At 45.4% G+C, this 21,365-nt stretch overlaps 1 protein-coding gene across 5 annotated transcripts in view; it reads left to right on the top strand.

Moving 5' to 3' along the window:
• Positions 1-21,365, top strand: part of NVL (nuclear VCP like) — a 97,316-nt gene that overhangs the window by 59,263 nt on the left and 16,688 nt on the right. For all 5 annotated transcript variants that reach the window (XM_055323674.1, XM_055323673.1, XM_055323676.1 and 2 more), the window contains one exon: positions 5,080-5,186. In XM_055323674.1, coding sequence (XP_055179649.1) covers positions 5,080-5,186 — 107 coding nt within the window. The remainder of the gene's footprint in view (positions 1-5,079; positions 5,187-21,365) is intronic.

Genomic DNA, 21,365 nt, shown 5'->3' on the forward strand with positions numbered 1-21,365 from the left:
TTAGCTCTTTCTCTTTTCCTCCTGGGACTCCTATGATACACACATTAGATCTTTTATTATAGTTCCCTAGGTCACTGAGGCTCTGTTGATGCTGTTTTCTGTCCTCTGTTTTCTCTATGTTGATCAGATTTGGTCATTTCTGTTGTTCTCCAGGTTTACTGATTCTTCTCTTCAACCACGGTTCCATTGAACCTGTCCAGTGAGGTTTTCCTTTTGTTTGTTAAGTTTTGCAGTTTACTTATCTATTTTTTTTTTTTAAGATTTATTTATTTACGATAGACATAGAGAGAGGCAGAGACACAGGAGGAGGGAGAAGCAGGCTCCACTCCCGGAGCCCAATGCGGGACTCTATCCCGGTTCTCTAGGATCGCGCCCTGGGGCAAAGGCAGGCACTAAACCGCCGAACCACCCAGGGATCCCAGTTTTGCAGTTTAAAATTGTCCACTTCTTTACATCTTCTCTTTCTTTGCTGAGACTTCATTTTCTTTTCATTTGTCTCAAGCCTGTTCATCATTGCTCTTGTAAGTGCTTTTATTGTGGCCGCAGTAAGACCCATCAGGTAGTTCCAACACCTGGGTCACCTCAGTGCTCTACTTCCCTGTTTCTTTTCTCATTAAAGTTGAGAATTATCAGGTTCTAGTTGCAACAAGTAATTTTCAGTTGTAGGCTGGACAATTTTGAGTGTAACGTAGCACTGAGTGTTATGTTACTTACGTTTTCTCCGACTACAGGGGAAAGGGAAGCCACCTCACAGAGCCCAGGCTCTGTGCTCTGCCTCCATTCAGACCCCCAGGTGGGGAGATGACTTGTTCCCACTGGGCCTCCATTAGCCCCCTGTCGGCCAGGGGTGGAGGTACCGTGTACTCTTCCCTGTGACCCCCAGGGACCCAGTGAGAGCAGTGGAGGAAGTGTCAGCTCTCTGCTGGGCTTTCTCTGATGCTGCCCCCAGCATGAAAAGGGAGACTCAGGTGGGGAGGCAGCTGTTAAAAATTCAAATGACAGTGAAAATCACCCTCCCGTCCCTGCCCAGAGGCAGCCACTGGTAAAATCCTTGAGCTGTTTCTTCTGTATTTTCTCCATATTTTTAAATAGTATGCTTATATTGCTGTTTCTTAAGAGTTTCATGTGCTGCCTGTTACTTCTTTCTAAGGCACACAATTTCTCTTACGTTCACCGCTTCTCCACATGCCGTTGTTGTTACCGCCACCCCGTCATTCCCATGTGATAATACCATTTCTTCTCAATTCTTGGTTGCATCACCAGTGCTTACATTACCAGGACTGTGTACCTATTTCTCTCCTGGGCCCAGAAGTTTCACTGCAATCAGAGTTTGTTTTCTTTTTTCTTTTTTAAGATTTTATTTATTCATGAGAGAGAGAGAGAGAGAGGCAGAGGCAGAGACGCAGGCAGAGGGAGAAGCAGGCTCCATGCATGCTCCAAGCAGGCTCCGAGCCTGATGTGGGACTTGATCCCAGGTCTCCAGGGTCAGGCCCAAGGCCAAAGGTGGCGCTAAACCACTGAGCCACCCGGGCTGCCCCAGGGTTGTGTTTTCATGTGACTTTTTCATTCTTAGATGTAGGACCTCTTGGGTTTTTTTCTCTTCCTTGTTTTGTTTCTGTTCTTCATCAGATATGCCAGACAGTGGTCGGTATTATTTATGTCCATGGTTTATTTTGTTCTTGTTTCCAGAGCGTTCTCTGCCTGGTTCCAGTCTGGGCTTTCTGAGTCTTTGTATATTTGAGGGTATCTCTGTTCCACACTCATTACTGATTGGTAGCCTGGGAGTACAGAATTTTGAGTTGAAATTTTTTTTCATAATCTGTAAGCCTTGCTTTGTTTTCTCTTAAAAGTTTTATGTCATCCTGATTCTTTTTATGTAGCTTTTTTTTTTTTTTAAATGATTTTATTTATTTGAGAGAGCTCAAGTGGTGGGGAGAGGCAGAGGGAGAAGCAGACGCCCCAGGGAGCAGGAACCCTGATGCGGGGCTCGGTTCCAGGACTCTGAGATCATGACATGAGACAAAGGCAGATACATAACTGACTGAGCCTCCCAGGCACTCCTACGTGACTGTATTTAAAAGACATTTTATTTTTAAGTGATTTCTGTACCCCTTGTGGGGGCTGAAACTCACAAACATGAGATGAAGAGCCGTATGTTCTACCCACTGAGCCAGCCAGGGCCCCTATGTGACTTCTTATTTATTTGCTGCTTGTTTATGCTAGGCACCTGGTGAGTCTTAAGCCTCTTGAACTGGTCTTTTAAATTTCTTTTCTCCTATTTTCCATTTCTTTTTTTTTTTTAAGATTTTTTATTTATTTAATCATGAGAGACACAGAGAGAGAGAGGCAGAGACACAGGCAGAGGGAGAAGCAGGCTTCATGCAGGAAGCCTGACATGGGACTTGATCCCGGGTCTCCAGGATCACGACCTGGACTGAAGGCGATGCTAAACCACTGAGCCATCCAGGCTGCCCTCCTATTTTCCATTTCTATCTTAATTTTTTCCCCTAAGTTTTGACATACTGGTTTTTAGGAAGTGAAAGAATTGCTCTGTACCATTCCACCCTATGTTGCTCTAAAGACCTGTGACAGCGGTCTTGTGTTGTGTGGTCTACCACAGTCCACACCCTGTCCTGGAAACAAACTGCTTCCTCTGCTTGGCCCCAGGAGGTGAGCGCCTTGCACAGAGACCACGGATGCCCCAGCTTTGGTCTCCATCCCACACCCGTCTCTATGTTCCCTTCTTCTAGTCCCAGCTCTGAGGAGCTGTCTGTTCCCACTTACATCCCCTGTCTGGCTGGTTAAAAACATTCCTGCCTGACATGCCTGCCTGTGAAACCTAAACAGCCACCCCAGCTTACTCATTCTGCTCAGCAGGTGTCTTTCCTATAAGAGCAACACTGTTCAGTTTCTTCCCCACCCCCTGCCCCCGTATACAGCTCAGTTGAAGAGATAAGTACATGATAATGGATAAATTTCTGGATGAGAACTGGGTCTGCAGTTTTATATTGAGAGAAAGCTTCTTGTTGAGAGTCCCTGTCTGTTGTAAGGCCCTGGTGATTGTCAGGTGACAGGGTGACTGGCTTCTCAGGAAGAGGTGTACGTTGTGCTAGTAAGCTGTTCAGCCACATAAAGTTCCAGCTAGAGTGCTGTGTTCCCTTAGCCATCTGGCCTGAACGGCCTTGGATCACACTTGAATGCCCTAGGAAGGCGATTTTGCAGTGACTGGGGCTGTGGTCAAACCTGTGTTTCTTGTGCTCTGGCATAAAGTACTTCCCTTGAAAGAAGACATAGGCCCTGGCATCACCTCTGATTTATAGGAACCTGGCACTTAAGAGGACTCAGTATGTGTTCAGTGAATTGGAAGAAGACTATTCAATCTTGTAGTAATTTTCACTTGACATATTATTGATGGTCTCATTAGTCTGAGAATGGATCCGATTTCTAAGAAAATCAGCTGTATGGAGAGGTAATATACCATAAACTCTACCCATTCTAGGTACAAGATTCAGTGGTTTTGAGTATATTTACAGACTTGTACAGCTATCCCCAATCTGATTTTAGGACATTTCCATCACCCTAAACAGAAATCTGACTGTTGGCCCCTACTCCCCATCCTTCCCCTCTCCAGTGCTTCTGTTTCTGCAGGCTTCCCTCCCCTGGACAGCTTACATAATGGGGCTGTGGCATTGGCCTTCCTTTGCTCAGTGTCACGTTCTCAAAGCTCATCCTTGTTGCAGTGTCTGTCAGTACTTCATTCCCATTGCCAGATAGTGGTCCCCTATGTGGAGATACAACTTTTTATTCATTCACCAGTGGGTGGACATTTAGATTGTTTCCACTTGGGACTTGTGATAATGCTGCTGTGAACATCGTGTTCAAATTCTTGTGTGGACACCTATTATAATTTGCTGTGGGTAGATACTTGGGAGTGGGATTGCCGAGCCACCTGGTCACTCTTGTGTTTAGCATTTCAAGAAACAGCCAGACTTCTGGAGTGGCTGTAGCATTTATATTCCTGCTAATGGTTGAGGGGCCGTTAGAAATGACTTGGCTTTAAAAATGGGCTCCTGGGGCGCCCGGGTGGCTCCTTTGGTGACATGTCTGCCTTTGACTCAGGTCATGACCCCATGGTCCTGGGATGGAGCCCTGCATCAGGCTTCCTGCTGAGTAGGGAGTTTGCTTCTCCCTTCTGTCCCTGCTCCTGCTCTCTCTCAAATAAGTAAATAAAGTCTTTCTTTAAAAAAATGAGCTCTTTGTAGAAGAATCAGGAATGTTCCTAACGAACTTCAGCGTCAGGCAGAGTTTGGGGCTTGCTATTTGTTCTTGGTACCAAGAGTCTGGTGAACACAAAGGAGGGCAACAGTTTCTTCTGGGAGACGCAGAGAAGGCTTCCTGGAGCAGAGGTTGTTTGAGAATTCCAATGTGTGGTGTAATAGCGGAAGAAAGCATTTCAGCGAAAGGAACCACTGAGAGCAAAGAGAAAGGGGCTTGAGGCTTCTAGGTTTGTTTAGGGAATAGCAAGAGGTCTGGCCAGTGTGGGAGTTAGGGAGAATGTGAAGAGAGAGAGGGAACCAGGACAGGAGCCATTAGGTCCTTAAGGGCCTTCCTGCTGTGTGGTGAGAGATGCGGGCTTTGTTCTGAGTTGGGAGTAGGAGGTGAGGGTTGGCAGATGTGTTTTAGGAAGATAACCCTGGTGGCATCACAAGGGGTCCCAGAAGGGAAGTTTAGAGACAGGACCAGCAAGGGGGACGTGGCATTTGGCCCTGGCTGAGAACAGGGTAACAAGAGAAGGTATCCAGGTCAGAGGGGAGAGAAATCTGCTGGAATTCCAGGCTCGTGTGTGGTGGTCCTTGTCTGAGGTGGAGAATCCTGGTGGCTAGTGGGTTTGGGCAGGAGGGTGGAGTGGACTTTTCTTAGGGTTATACTTTGATGACGAGTATTCAATTTTAATAAAGTCTAATTTATCAGTTTTTTTTCTTTTAGAAGAAAGTACTTTTCCCACTTCTCACGTTAATTATATTTTTTTAAAAGATTCCATGTTATTTATTTAAGACTTGACCCTCCCTTCTTCTCCAGATATCATTGACCCTGCAATCCTGCGCCCTGGACGCCTAGACAAAACACTCTTTGTGGGTTTGCCACCCCCAGCAGATCGTCTAGCCATCCTGAAAACCATTACAAAAGTAAGTAAAGGAAATGATGTGTTTTTGTGTATGTTTCTCTCATTTTAGATACAAATATCTGTAGCTCTTAAATATTTGCTTGTTTCATGTCTACCAGAGAAAAGGTGAACGATTTTGATAATTGAAGAGACTCTCCATTCTTTCTTATTTGCTTAAAATAAAAGGGATGTTTAGAGTTAAATGCTCAACTGATTTGAGATTTTATTCTAATCACATTTTTGGGTGTTTTATTTTTTTTATTTTTTAAAGATTTTATTTATTTATGAGAGATACAGAGAGAGAGAGGCAGAGACGCAGGCAGAGGAAGCAGACTCCATGCAGGGAGCCTGATGTGGTACTCAATCCCAGGTCTCCAGGATCACGCCCTGTGCTGATGGTGGCACTAAACCTCTGAGCTACCTGGGCTGCCCTTTTGGTTGTTTTAGATCTTTGATTGTTACTTTAGAGAAATTGCCCTTAGACAAATGTGAAATGGAATAGAAACTTTTGGAGCCAAGAAGGGTATAGATACAGGCCCGTTACAAATACTGAGGGAAACTGAGTCTCAACCAGTATTGTCTGTCCTCCACGTTGGTGTATGCCAACTTTTTAATTTAATTTTATTCATTTATTTGAGAGAGAGTGTGTGAGTTGAGGGGAGGGGCAGAGGGGAAGAGAGAGGGAATCCCAGACAGACTCCTCACTGAGCACAGAGCTTGTGCAGTGCTTGATCTCACAACCCTGAGATGATGACCTAAGCTGAAACTGACAATCCAACACTCAGCCAACTGAGCCACCCAGGCGCCCCTCCTCCCTCCTTTTTTTTAAGGAAACTACCCCCAGTGTGAGGCTTGAACTCATAACCCAACAGTGAAGGGTCAACACTCTACTGACCAAGCTGGCTGGGCACCCATTTTATTTATTTTATTTTATTTTATTTTATTTTATTTTATTTTATTTTATTTTATTATTTATTTATTTTTTAAATTTTTATTTATTTATGATAGTCACAGAGAAAGAGAGAGAGAGAGAGGCAGAGACACAGGCAGAGGGAGAAGCAGGCTCCATGCACCGGGAGCCCCATGTGGGATTCAGTCCTGGGTCTCCAGGATCGCGCCCTGAGCCAAAGGCAGGCGCCAAACTGCTGCGCCACCCAGGGATCCCTATTTATTTATTTTTAATTGAATTATAGTTGTTTTAGTTACAGGTGCCTATAACAAAGATTTGAGATTTATATACATTATTATACAGGTTGTGTACATTACATACGTTGTATACACAGCGACTCTGGTCCTCATGTGTCTTTTTATAATCTTACCAAGTTCTTACAGTATTGTTTGACTGTATTCCCCATGCTGTACTTTCATCCCTGTAAATTATTTATCTTTTAATTGGAATCCACTTCTGCATCCTCCTGACCTGTTTTGCTGCCACCCCCCCACCCCTAACTGTCCCCTCTGATGACCTCAATTCATTCTCTGTGTTTATGAGTCTGTTTCTGCAAAATGGCTTATGGACATGGAACCTGTAAAGATGGGTGAGGCCAGTCTGATCTTTCTTTTCCCCTTGGTTGGTGACTTGCTTTTTACGCTGGTCTCTGAAAAAGCCTGTCTGTGAACCTGAGTACCTGCAGTGAGACCCATCGTGGCTCCTCGCTCTGCATTCCTGGCAGTGGCGGCAGCAGTGGCAGCAGTGTCGCATTCTTAGTGGGGAGGAGCTCAGCCTGGTGTTGGGTGCCGTTGTCGTGTGGTGCCGTCCTCCCCTTGCTCCAGAGAAGCTATTCTGTTGTGTCTGAACGCCTCTGCCTCCTGTTCTGGATTTACTTCTCCGCAATCAGCGTCTCTGCTGTCCCTTTGTCTTACATCATTTGTCTTCGAGCTTTAGTTTTTTTACTTTTCTGCTGCCTTCTGTGTGATGAGCCTGCGTCTTCCCTGTTTCTCTCATTTTTCTGTTCTTCCTACCTTGCCTCCCTCCCTCTCCCTGCCATGCTTCTTTCCCTCCCGACAGTTGTCCCCGTCTTCCTCCTGTGCCCTCTCCCACCCTGCTGGCCACCAGTTCTGCCCCTCACACGTTACAGCCTAGGGCTGCCTGTTTGCTTCTTTGTCCCAGTTCCTATAACCTGGGACAGGAAGGGGAGCTGAGCTGGCTTGAAGTTCACCCTTATGAGGACACCTGAGCGAGTTCTCTCCTGGAGGATGCCTGATGTGACCTGGACCTGCCCCGTCCACCCGTGGACCCTGCTGGATCCTCTCGATCCTGCTGAAATCCCAGATGGTCTGAGCCTCTCTGAGGAATGCCTTTTCATTCTTCTTCTCTCCAGATGGGAAGAGGAGTGGATGTGCATGGGATTTTGTCCCCTTCTTCCCTCCAGGCTGCTTGTCAGGAGTGGAGGCTCACAGACCAGCCATGTCAGAAGTTTCTCTTATCTTGCACTCCTAAGCACTTACAAGGTGCTTCACACCTTCATTTGTTGCCACTAGTAAAATTTTTTTTTTTTAGAGATTTTATTCACTTATAAATAAGTGAGAGAGAGAGGCAGAGATACAGGCAGAGGGAGAAGCAGGTTCTATGCAGGGAGCCCGACACGGGACTCGATCCCCAGTCTCCAGGATCAGGCCCCGGGCTAAAGGCGGCGCTAAACTGCTGAGCCACCTGGGCTGCCCTCCACTAGTAAATTTTAACCCTTACGTGTTTGTAGCATTCCCTTTCTGAATTGGCAGAGGAAGATTCGGGGCCGTCGTGACTTAAAACTGCATAGAGCAGTATCTGCAACTGCCTCCCAAAGGAGGGGCACAAGAGCAACCAGCTTTGTGGGTTGAGGCCCCAGTGAGAGCAGTCTAGGAAGACTGCTTGGAGGAAGGTGAAGCCCAGGCTGTGAAGTGAAGCACACTGGACCTGAGGCCGTGTCACGGGTGCAGTAAAGAGGACATAGGCGTGAAGACTGGGTCTGGTTTTCCTTAACAGGACACTGGCCTGACTGTAGAATCGATGGGCAAGGACAGCAGAGGTGAAACTCTGCTCAGGCTGCTGAGTAGATGAGGGTCTGGGAGTAAGGAGATGATGCTGCCCAAGGTTCTGGTGCTTAGGCAATACCCAGGTGCGAGTCAGCTCGGAGGCTGGAAGCTCAGGGGAGCACTCTGGCCCTACCAGCATGTGGCTTCTGGTCAGAAACACGAAGACGCGTGGCTTCAGGGCAGTGCTCTCCACCTAGTTCCGTCTTACTGCCAACAGCCCTCACCCCACCCCCAGGCAATGTCTTGGGGCACTTGTGTGGGGCTCTGGCTGGGGGGTGACAGTGCTAGCAAACCAGCTACAGTGCACACAGAACAGCCCTATGACATGAGTCATCAACCCATGGCGTCCGTAGAGCCACAGACAAGTAACCATGCTGTGGTTGTGTCTTGTCTTTGTAGCCAGCAGGTTTGGTGACAAGCCCACATTGCATTTCTGCCCCTACCCTGGGCTCTGTCCAGGAACTGTGCTTGTGAGCTTTTGTTTGCTTTGGTTAGAGCATGTGTGTACAAACACAAACACACAAGCATGCTTGAGAGTTGCTTGTGGTTATGATGGCACGATAATTCTTCCACTCTTGCTCTTGGGTTATCACTAATTAAAGGCAGAGCCTGGAGCAGACATCCAGGCCTGAAGTATGTGGTGTTCAGGGCCGCACAGATTCAGACCCTGATGATGAAGATCACTGTTTACAACATGTTGTCCTTTGAAGGGTGTGCTCGGCACCACAGGAGTGCCTGACACAACCATCAGCTAGAACCCCCTTGCCGTTCACAGTACTGGCCCTGAAGCCCCCCACCTCAAAGGCAGGATTGTTGAGAAAAAGGATCTGTTAGCCAACAGCATCTACTGTGAACCACGTGTGTTCCTGGTGGTGGGTATACCGTGAGACAAAGGCCTTCCCTCTGAGGAGATTGTCTCCTGGATGGGAGGGTGACACCAGTGTTTCTAAACCAGCACAGACACATTCACTCCCGAGGTGGGAAGAATTGGAAGGCTGAACCACACAGCAATTTCAGCTGCATCTGGAAGAAAATACTCCAAGATGTAAGCGGGGGCGCCCTGGGGGGAATCCCAGGTCCCCGTTTTGTCCTGGCCCTCCCGTCCCACCACCAGCCCCATGCTGTCATCACACAGGCCATGTGGGGAGGGCTATGGTGCCTTGGCTCCTCAGTCAGTGGTCTGGGGAGGCTGGCGGGCGCTTGGCCTGGTCCTTGCTGTGGCCTGGGCACAGTGGGCACATGTCTGTGTTCAGACGCCACAGTGCATGGGGCCTGTTTGTCTAGGTCTTTCCTAGACTCGAGGTGGCCTCATGCAGTGTCCATGTTCTGTGAAGTTGTGTATGTTCAACAGGAGAACACCATCGGCTGGCTGTGCAGACATTCTCAGGTGGCGGTAAGACCCCCTGACGTCAGGGGCTGTGCTTTGTCCATTGCATTATATTCTAGACCTGTCGCAAGCAGATAATATATGGGGAGAGTGCAGGTCTTTATTTTAAAGAAGTTACCTGGTGTAAATGTGGAGATTAGGGGAAAATCATAGAATTAGAGATACCGGCCCTTTGGGCAGCTTCCATGCGCAAAGTTGTGAATATGGAAAGAAAAAAAACAAAAAAGACATTTTAATAGAAAAATCAATGTGACTTTAAAAGCAGCTTTTTGTAGCACTGTGGTCTGGACTTTACGTGGTCCATTCTCAGCATCTGTCAGTGATAAAGGCAGAGGAGGGTTTTTGCTTATTTCCTCTTTTTGACATTAGAAAGTATTCTAGCTTCCGTGAAGGGTGTTCTCTGCAGGAGCCTGGGAGCCTCACACATAGACCTGCGAGGGGATGGTTCACAGTGCCTGGGTGCCCACCCACAGGGTAGAGGGCTGCTTACACTGGAATACACACCCTTCCCTGCTCCTCCCTCCTCTTCCTCCCCATCTCTTATGTCACCTGTCCCCACACCTCCACCCCCCCCCGGTAGCCATATGTGTGTTCTCTTGAGTTAAGAATCTGTTTCTTCATTTGCCTCTCTCTCTCTCTTTTTTTTCCTGCCTTGTTTGGTTGTTTTCTTAAATTCCACATGTGAATGAGATCATGTGTTATTTGTCCTTCTCTGAAGACATATTTCACTTAGCATTATACCCTCCAGTTCTTTCCATGTTGTTGCAATGGCAAGATTTCATTCTTCCTTATGGTTGAGTAACATTCCTCTGTGTATATATACACCACATCTTTTTTATCCATTCATCACTCAATCCATCACACTTGGGCTACTTCCGTATCTCTTTTTGTAATAAATTTATTTTTTATTGGTGTTCAATTTGCCAACATATAGAATAATACCCAGTGCTCATCCCATCAAATGCCCCCCTCAGTGCCCGTCACCCAGTCACCCCCACCCCCTGCCCACCTCCCTTGCCACCACCCCTTGTTCGTTTCCCAGAGTTGGGAGACTCTCATGTTCTGTCTCCCTTTCTGATATTTCCCACTCATTTTTTCTCCTTTCCCCTTTATTCCCTTTCACTATTTTTTATATTCCCCAAATGAATGAGATCATATAATGTTTGTCCTTCTCCGATTGACTTATTTCACTCAGCATAATACCCTCCAGTTCCATCCACGTCGAAGCAAATGGTGGGTATTTGTCGTTTCTAAGGGCTGAGTAATATTCCATTGTATACATAAACCACATCTTCTTTATCCATTCATCTTTCGATGGACACCGAGGCTCCTTCCACAGTTTGGCTATTGTGGACATTGCTGCTAGAAACATCGGAGTGCAGGTGTCCCGGCGTTTCACTGCGTCTGTATCTTTGGGGTAAATCCCCAGCAGTGCAATTGCTGGGTCGTAGGGCAGATCTATTTTTAACTCTTTGAGGAACCTCCACACAGTTTTCCAGAGTGGCTGCACCAGTTCACATTCTCACCAACAGTGCAAGAGGGTTCCCTTTCCTCCGCATCCTCTCCAATATTTGTTGTTTCCTGCCTTGTTAATACTTCCGTATCTTGACTATTGTAGATAATGTTGCTGTAAACATCAGGGTGCATCTGTCCCTTTGAATTAGTGTTTTGGTATTTTTTGGGTAAATACCCAGCAGTGCAATTGCTCATTCACAGTGTAGTTCTATTTGTACTTTTTTGAGATGCTTTTCTACTGTCTTCCCCAGTGGCTGCACCAGCTTGCATTCCCACCAACAGTCACAAGGCTTCCCCTTTTACATCCTCACCAACACCTCTTACTTTTTGTCTTTGATTTTAGCCATCTGACATGAGTGAGGTGGGGTCTCACTGGTTTTGATTTGTATTTCCCTTACAATGAGTGATGTAGAGCACCTTTCATGTGTCTGTTGGCCACCTGGATATCGTCTTTGGAGAAATGTCTGTCTTGTTTTCAGTCCATTTTAATACGATTATGTGGGGTTTTTTGGTATTGAGTTGTATAAAGTTCATATATGACATTACCAGTATCTCCCATACAGTAGGCTGCTTTGTCATTTGGTTGGTTGTTTCCTTCTCTGTGCAGAAGATTTTTATCTTCATGTAGTAATGTAACTTGACTTTGACTTTCCTTGCCTGAGGACAGACCTAGAAAAATGTTTCTACAGCCACTGTCAGAGGTATTATTGCCTACATTTGATTTTTATTTTTTTTAAGATTTTTTTTTTTAAGATTTCATTTATTTATCATGAGAGACAGAGAGAGAGAGGCAGAGACAGGCAGAGGGAGAAGCAGGCTCCATGCTGGGAGCCTGACGCAAGACTTGATCCCGGGTCTCCAGGATCACACCCTGGGCTGAAGGCGGCGCTAAACCACTGAGCCACCTGGGCTGCCCTATTGCCTACATTTTTTTTTTTTAAAGATTTTATTTATTTATTCATGAGAGAGAGAGAGAGAGGCAGAGACACAGGCAGAGGGAGAAGCAGGCTCCACGCCGGGAGCCCGACGCGGGACTCGGTCCCAGGACTCCAGGATTGCACCCTGCACCAAAGGCAGGCGCCAAACTGCTGAGCCACCCAGGGATCCCCCTATTTCCTACATTTTAACCGTTGTAAAATATACAGTTCTTTGCTGTTGATACATTCACATTGTTGTTGTTAAACAGTTGAACTGAGTAAAGATCAATTGTCACAATTCACCGATTCATGTATCAGCAGCATCCTATCCAGCAGATAGAAAGGAACTCAAGAGCTGTAGGTGGGACAAGAAATATATTAGAAAGAAATACATCATTTTAGACCAAGTCATCTTCTAAGGAGTCGGAAGGTCTGTCATTGGGGGTTAATCTCACTGGTGCAGACTCACTAGTTCCAGACCCACAGGCTACAGGCCCTTTCTTGTGTTAGATAGTCCCCCCCCCCCCTTGCTGGGAACCTGCTGGTTCCAGACCCACAGGCTGCAGGCCCCCTTCTGGGGTGGGTTAGGTGGTAAGCTTTGGTTTGCTGACAGGAACTAAGCACAGGTGACTCCGTTTGGGGCCTTCTCTCTTTATAAACAGTTCTCCCACTTTTGATCCGATCTTCAGCCTACCTGAGGATGTGATCAAAAGTTGAGGCTTTGGTGCCACTCCCTACTTGGACTCTGGAGGCCTCACAGTGTTTGCTGATCCTTTGTGCTATGCACGGGTCCTGACCAGGCTCACAACATGTAAGTGGGTCAGTCTTAGCTCCTTCTCCAACCCTCCATTTCTCGGGAGCTCATGGACTTGGTGGTCAGCAGCTGTAAACACGCACCTGAGGCTTTGAGAGAGGACAGCCTGCAAGGGCGATAGCTCTAGTGATTTTTGTTTTGTTTAAAGATTTTTTATTTATTTATTCATAGAGACACAGAGAGACAGAGAGAGAGAGAGTCAGAGACACAGGCAGAGGGAGAAGCAGGCTTCATTCAGAGAGCCTGACGTGGGACTCAATCCTGGGTCTCCAGGATCAGGCCCTGGGCTGCAGGTGGCGCTAAACTGCTGCACCACCGGGGCTGCCCAGCTCCAGTGATTATGAACAGGATCATTCCGAGCATCTAGAGTTCACTTCCAAGCCATGGTCCCCGAGACCCAAACCTTTCCAAATCGATCAAGTCAAAGACGCTGAAGCTGAAGGAGCCACTTCCGTGAGTGAAGTAGCTTGTTTAGTGACTTTATGTAGCTGAGTTTCAGCTTCCCCAGAAATGTCAATCCAAGTACAGCAGGTGGTGTTGGCCACAGTACAGGCACATCCTTGTTTAGCCAAGAGATCATCCAGAGCTATGCTATCATCAGGAACAACATTGGCCAGACACAGTCCAAAGATTTTTGTTGAATAGCTTTCCTTTAGGAGTAGATTCGGTAATATTTTTCAAGAGTTAAGGAGAGGTTCCTGATCTCAGCCTCATTTATATTTATTCCTGCCAGTTTCAGGGATGCTGAGACCTGCCAGAGGAAGCTAATTTTGAATCATGAGGGCTTCTAAGGCAGCCATGTAGTCCAGTAACATTTAAGGGTCTGTGGACCACATGGAGTTTTATTGTTCGCCCATGCCTTGTGTCTTTCTTTGTATAGAGCCTGGGCACAGGCTTCCCTGGATTAAGGATTGTTAACCAGAGACAAAAAATGGACCCCAGGCTCAGAGAGTCAAGCACAGTTGAGAGGGGCTAGGTTTGTTCAGAGAAACTGAGACAGGAGCATCGTGGCAAGTCCAGTAGCCATTTGGAGGTTGGAGTAACACCCCCTCCACCTCTTAGCAACATCTTGGGAGCTACGGATGATGACATTACCTTTTTAGGCCAATGCCAGGATGGAGGGAAAAAAAAGAAGAAAGGGTTCTATGGTTTGTTGAAGTGGGTAGGCTTCATCTGGTATCTTAGGAAGAAATGGTCCACCTCCATGTTGCCTGCTCGCCTTACCATCTCTTGGACTTGAGTGCAGAACCAGGTATCAGGTGGATCGTCTTCAGCTGTGTGAAACGTATCCAGTGGTTGAGTCCCTGGAGTCTGGCTGCCACCTGGCTGGTGAAGACCACCTGGCAGAGGCCCTTTCGGGGGAGCCTGGAATGCAGTTTTTGTTTTTAATGATTCTAATTCGCAAGGGTGGGAAAACTGGAAATGTTCTTTTGAGAGTTATGGGCAGATGTTTGAGGAACTGGAATTCGAGACCCGGTCTGGTCACAGGTGTGAACAAAGCCTCAGTGGCAGTGAACAAGATTAGAATGAAACGTGGACAGAGGCACAAATAAGTATTTCTCTATAGTTTCCTTACATTCTTGAATTTTAGGGGGGATCAGGCAGGGAGAAAAGTAGATGTTTCATCTTTGTTTACAAAGGCTTACCAAACTGCTGTTACATCACCTATGGTTCCTCAAATTTGGAAAAATAAAACATGAAAGAATCAGCAGCGCTTCCAGCAAGAGTTGTAAGGACTATATTCGTTCAGTCCCGTGTTTTTAATTCTTGTTCTGTTTGAATCCAGGTTTTGCCATTAGTCCTGGAAATTTTTATGCAGTCCATTTTTATGATTGCAAAGTTACCAGAAATCTGTATTTGCCAGAGGCCTTTCTGTGAACCTCCTTGAAGATGACCCACTTTGGCAGGAATATTATTGTAAAAGCATCCAACTGAAACAATAACTGTAAATGACAGCTTCAAAAAGTGTTCATTGTTAAAGATCGATTAGAGTCCATTATGGGATTGACAGAAGATTTGGTTGTGTCTGTGACAGAGTTTTCAAATGAAAACTGGGGAAAAGATAGTAACATGATACAGGACGTACCAGACTTCAGGAATCTTACGTGAAGGAATGTCTATAGGAGTTACATACCCACACCAGTATATCGTAGACACAACTGGTTCTACATCTTCTCCAGCAGGGCTTCTCCCGGGACCGTGTATGGAAAGGGAGCTGTGCTCCAACATTTCCCTCTTTATTTTTTTTTAATTAATTATTTATTTTATTTATTTATTTGTTTATTTATTTATTTTTATTTTTATTTATTTATTTATTTATTTATGAATGATAGTCACACACAGAGAGAGAGAGAGGCAGAGACACAGGCAGAGGGAGAAGCAGGCTCCATGCACCGGAAGCCCGACGTGGGATTCAATCCCGGATCTCCAGGATCGCGCCCTGGGCCAAAGACAGGCACTAAACCACTGCGCCACCCAGGGATCCCCAACATTTCCCTCTTTAAAAGAGAGAAAAAATCTTGTGAGATGTTGTAGAGACCTTCCATTCAATTTCAAAATTAATTCTAAATTAAAAAAGACTTCATTTAGTATTTGAAATTGGGAAGTTTCTCAAAAATATCAGTGGTTCTAAAACACTTGGTCAATTAGGACCACAGGTTGCCATGAAACACTTGGTTACCTTCTTAAACCGTGATGACATTTAAAGACCTCTCTGGGGGCAGCCCCGGTGGCACAGCGGTTTAGTGCTTCCTGGAGACCCAGGATCGAGTCCCACGTCGGGCTCCCTGCATGGACCCTGCTTCTCCCTCTGCCTGTGTCTCTGCGTCTCTCTCTCTTTGTCTCTCTCTCTCTCCCCCTCTCTCTCCCTGTCTCTATGAATAGATAAATAAAAATCTTTTTAAAAAATAATAATAAAGACCTCTCTGGCAAATATGTATTTTTTGAGGGGGGAGGGGCAGAGAGAGAGAATCCCAAGCAGGCTCCACGCTCAGTACGGAGCCCAAAGTGGGGCTCAATCTCACAACCCTGAGCTCATGACCCAAGCCAAAATCAAAAGTTGGATGCTCAACTGACTGAGCCCCCCAGGCACCACTATAATTTCTTATTAAGAGCAGACCAAAAAAAAAGAGCAGACCAGTAATACAAGAAAACTCGTCTTTTCAGCAGATGAAAGAAAATTAAGGTGTAGTTCTGCCTAAGTACAGTATTGGCCTAAAGCTTCTTTATTCTACCCTACCTTGACCACACATAAAATTCTTTGTCAACTCTTTAAAAATCTTAATTTATAATGAAAATTAGGAAGTAAGCCATTGTGGACTGTCCCTCCACGAGCATTGTGCCTCGGCAAATTGGCAAATACTGTTCATAATTTCTAGAAACATGCTTTCTCACAGTAAACTTTTCGATGACACAAAATATGTTTTCTAACAGACCAAAACATCTTTTGTTACTCTGCAAAGGCAGCCAATGATGAACCTGGTGTTGATGGAGTTTTTGGATATAAATACATGAGGTTTGGTGGGGTCTGGAGCTGGAGGACAACCGAGAAAGAATTCTTGAGACGTCTGTGGTGCAAAATGGTCATTGTATTAAAGCCCAGGGACAGGACTCATGGGCAAAGAGAGGGTACTCCTGCTGCTTCCACTCTGCTGCCCCTTCTGTCCCCACTGCCCCAGGATTGTGAGGACAAATGATTATATACTTCAGGGTTGAGGGAAGTAAAGATAAGGGAACTTCCAAAAGGACTTTCATATGCTAAAGAGGATTCCTAGCACCCTAGAGGCCTGGCTATGGTCAAACCAAGGTGGTTTTTCCCTTTAGTGAAGCATTAATGGGAAAACAGTTTGGAGCTTCCTGGAGGAACCTCATACCATGTCCGCTCCAGTGTCTGTCAGTGGGCTGCAGGTTATATGGACATTTAATGGTGTCTACATCTCCCTCTGCCTTTGGTTCCCACATCAGTGGCAGTAATGTTTCAGTATTTCATTTGGGGCTGACCTAGACAGCCATTGGATTTCTGTACTCATTATTTAACTTAACAAAACTTGAAGGTTTTGAGTAACCAAAAGATTGTTGTAAAGTATTGGCTAAAAATTTCACCTAGAAATTCTTCCCGTTTACATCTATTTAAATTTTTTGTTCTTAACAGTTATGCTTTGATTACTTAGGAGAATTTCATTGATGTTGGACACAAAGTCCGTTAGGTTTTTGGCCAACCAATTTCATAACAGGTAGAACAGAGGGTGCATTATATTCGGTGTTAATAATTCCGAAATTGTGTCTTTTAATTAAACCAACAAACCAAAAATAGCGTTTGGTCACCAAAGATCATCCTAGATCCTGTGAACTTGAGGAAAAAGCCCAAATACTTGGATTAGTTTCTATCTTTTTCAGAGTTTTAGGAATCCTTCCACAAAATCCTTCAATAGAGACTTTCTCTCCATCTGGTTACATAGTTTTTTTACCTTAGCTTGGAGGAGAGAGGGCTGAAAAAGACATTCCTATCAGACCGTGAGTATTAGCTTCTAGCTTGGCCACATGCTCAAAGAATCCTTTTAAATGTTTTGTCGGGATCCCTGGGTGGCGCAGCGGTTTGGCGCCTGCCTTTGGCCCAGGGCGCGATCCTGGAGACCCGGGATCGAATCCCACGTCGGGCTCCCGGTGCATGGAGCCTGCTCTTCTCCCTCTGCCTGTGTCTCTGCCTCTCTCTCTCTCTCTCTGTGACTATCATAAATAAATAAAAAAAATTAAAAAAAATTAAAAAAAAAAATAAATGTTTTGTCAATGCTAGCCAGACAAACAATAAATATCTCTGGTGATAACTGAACCACCTCTTAGACTTGAGACATCACCAAAGAGAGCACAAAACAATGTCTCTTTCTTTCTCTCCTGGATACTGCAGACAGAGGTCAGGGAGGACATACTCCTGGAGGCATGTTCATCCTCGGGCGGCTCCATAGGTCACAGCAGATGGCATGACTCTGGTTTCCCCCCAACTTTGAAAGGTTTTTCCATTTGTTTTAATTTCCATTTCCCCTGGCTGTTGCTCTCTGAATGAGGTCACAGCCCACCAGGCCGTCCCTGAGTACCTTGCTAGCTCTGGGAGGCCTGGGTGGGAGCCCTCTTTCAGGGGGACGTGGAGTATGTGTGTGGGCGCTACGTTGGCAGATTCTGTTGACTCTTGTACAGAATCCTTCAAAGTCAGACCTGTGGCCTCTCATCCTGTTCCCTGCCTTCTTAGCAACCCAGTAATCTCAGGCGAGAACTCAAGTGTAGAAGCCTTTGAGGATCCTCTCTGGATTTTTTAGCTGTGACCTTGAATTTGGCATTTGGCCAAGGACTGAAAGCTGCCCCAAGGGGATGGCCATGGCCTTGGGTGGCCTTGTTTGAAAAGGAGGCTATCTGATAGTCTCCTCAGAGTAAAAAGGGTCAAGGCTGAGGAATACTAGGAGTAGCACCCAAATAAAGGAGGAGCCCCACGCAGAGCAGCGATTGTCTTACAGCCTTTTGTGTAGCTACCTCTCATTTTTAATTTTTTATTAGCATTTGCCACAGATCCTTCAAGATAGCTATTTTGGAATTTTGAAGCATTTTGAAGGCTTCTGCACACCAGTTAAAATAGATATTCCAGTCTCTCTCTTTGGTTTGGGAACCCTCATTTTTAAGTGAGCTTTTAAAATGATCTTATCTGGGGCGCCTGGCCTCCTCAGTCGGTGGAGCCCATGGCTCTTGATCTCGGGGTCATAAGTTCTCGAGCCCCTGTTGGGCATAGAACCTGCTTTGAAAAAAGTGGTGGTACCTATTTGTAACATTCCTCGTTGTAGCCACCGTGGTTCCCTACAGGGCTGGCAGTGGTTTGGTAGGACCCAAGCTTCAAATGAGGTTTAACCCACATTTTCGTCTGGCTGTAGTTTCAAGCCTCCAACCTGACAATTCCAAGCCCAGTTCTCAGGACATGAAAAAACCTAGTAAGACTTTGCCATTTTTGCAGACATCAGCTTCTGGGACCGTAGTCCTTAGACATAAAATAAAAGCAGAGGTGCTGGATGGTGGCATGCACCTGAGAGGGGTTGCTGTTGGGTCAGGGATTGTGTGGTGTTGTGTGTTGTGCTTTGTTGCATAGAAATTCCTCAAGGTGGGCTGGTGTCCTGCTATCGGCTGAACCTATTCTGTGGCCAGCTTATCCTCACATGGGAGCCTCAGAGTTAAGTGGCTGGCACAAAGAAAACTTTTAAGTCTGGACCTGTGTCCACAAATTTTGCTGCTTTTTTTCCTTCCAAGACTACTGTTAGGAATAGCCTGTATTTGGAACTATTTTCACCCAAGGCTTTGCCCTGCTCCAGGTGCCTCCAGAAGGAAGACTGTGTAAGATCTGCAGGCCATAACTAATTAAGACTCTGTTTTTCTTCATTTTCTAATAATCCTTTTGGCTCAGCTTTCTGTAGTCACCAAATTATTTGAGATTTCCATGAGAGCTTTTATTAAGAGATGATAAAAACAGTAGTGAAGAAAAAGCAAGTTAGCATAAGAAGTTCTAAATATTTCATATATTAATACCTTTTCAATGAATGATTCTCTAAAATATATGTTCTGTTTTATTGGCTTTCTTTCTTCTTTTTTTTTTAAGATTTATTTATTTATTCATGATAGAGAGAGAGAGAGAGAGGCAGAGACACAGGAGGAGGGAGAAGCAGGCTCCATGCCGGGAGCCCGACTTGGGACTCGATCCCGGGACTCCAGGATCGCACCCTGTGCCAAAGGCAGGTGCCAAACCGCTGAGCCACCCAGGGATCCCTTTTACTGGCTTTCTGATATGCCATTTCATTTTTTAAAAATTTATTTGAGAGAGAGTGCACGAGCAGGGGGAAGGACAGAGGAAAAGGGAGAAAGAGAATCTCAAGCAGACTCTGCAGAGCATGGAGCTGACTTGGGGCTTGATCTCACCACCCTGAGCTGGAATCAAGAGTCGGACCCAGGTGCCCCAGCACTGCATTTCTAATTGCTTCTCTACAAGAGTACATAGAATTCACCTTTCCTTTTACTTCTTACCACAGGTCAGAAACACAGCCACTTTTCAGTTAAGAAAAATTCAATTTTAATGATCCAGAGATTCCTCAGCCTTTATTTCTACTAATTAGAAAATAATGTTGGTACTGAAACTTTTGGAGGTGTCCCATGTAGGCCACTCCCCATACTCCCAGAAAAAGGCACCTTGTTACTTTCCTTCACATGACGACACATAAGGGGTTATTTATTTTTCTAACAAAATGAATTTCGTAAGAATTAGTTTCTGAAATCTAAATTCTAAGAATTATTTTTCTGAAATACTACTTTTAGATAGTTCTTCATTTACTACATTCCTTTGCATAGTGAGCTGTCACAAAAGATCTCACTTAAAGGGTGTCCTGTATCTAGAAAGCTGACGGCTGCCACAGTGTAAGGAAGTCTCCTCTCGGCCTCACACATAGAGCGCTGAGTTGTGATGGGCAGTGTTTTCAACAACGTCCCTGTTGTCAACACAGAAGCCTTCTGAACTGAGCCGGATGCTTCTCTAATGGAAGCCAAGACCTAACTCCAAGCCAGTTCATTGAAACAACTTTGTGAAGAGTGGGAGAAACGCACCCTGAGGGCACACAGGCCACTGAGAGTCAGGCTTGACCCAGTTCAGATGTTGAGAAGTACAGAAGAGTTATCCTTTAGCGGTCCCCCACGAATTTGTCCCTTGGTTTGAGGCTTTGATTAAAATGACAGCATGTGGAGTGTGTGCAGGACATGTCCTTATGCTGTGGCTGGTGGTTTCTTATGAATGTTAAAGACATTCAGGGCTTGCGCCTGGTGAGGCAGCCTCTCCCCAACCTGCCACTTGCTTCTAGCGACTCAACCAGCCATATCCATCAGGCCTTCCTGTTTCAGGAACAGCCTGAAAAGCCCACGTTTCTGTTATAATAAATCACTGCTATACACTCTCTTCGCTGCTATTCCCCACATCCCCACCCCCACCCAGTGTAGCACAAAATTATATCTGTTTATCTGGAGATCAGATGGATTTTTTTGATTATTTTAATTCCAGTTAATATACAGTGTAATATTAGGTTCAGGTGTACAACATACTGATTCAGCACTTAACTACATCACCCGGTGCTCATCATGATAAATGCACTCCCCTCTGGTAACTATCCATGTGTTCTCTAGAGTTAAGAGTCTGTTCCTTGGTTTCTTTTTTTTCCCCTTTGCTCATTTGTTTTGTTTCTTAAATTACACATGCGAGTGAAATCATGATAATTTCTTTCTCTGACTTATTTCACTTTGCATAATACCCTCTAGTTTCATCCACATCATTGCCAATGGCAAGATTTTCTTTTCTTTTTATGGCCGTGTAATCTTCCATTGTGTAAAGATGACACCATGTGATCTTTATTCATTCATCCATCAGTGGACACTTGGGCTGCTTCCATATCTTGGCTATTGTAGATAATGCTGCTGCAAATATTGGGGTGCATGTATTCCTTTGAATTAGTATTTTGTGGGGTTTTTTGGATAAATACCCAGTTA

This window comes from Nyctereutes procyonoides, unplaced genomic scaffold (genome assembly GCF_905146905.1).
Source record: "Nyctereutes procyonoides isolate TBG_1078 unplaced genomic scaffold, NYPRO_anot_genome, whole genome shotgun sequence".
Classification (NCBI taxonomy): domain Eukaryota; kingdom Metazoa; phylum Chordata; class Mammalia; order Carnivora; family Canidae; genus Nyctereutes; species Nyctereutes procyonoides.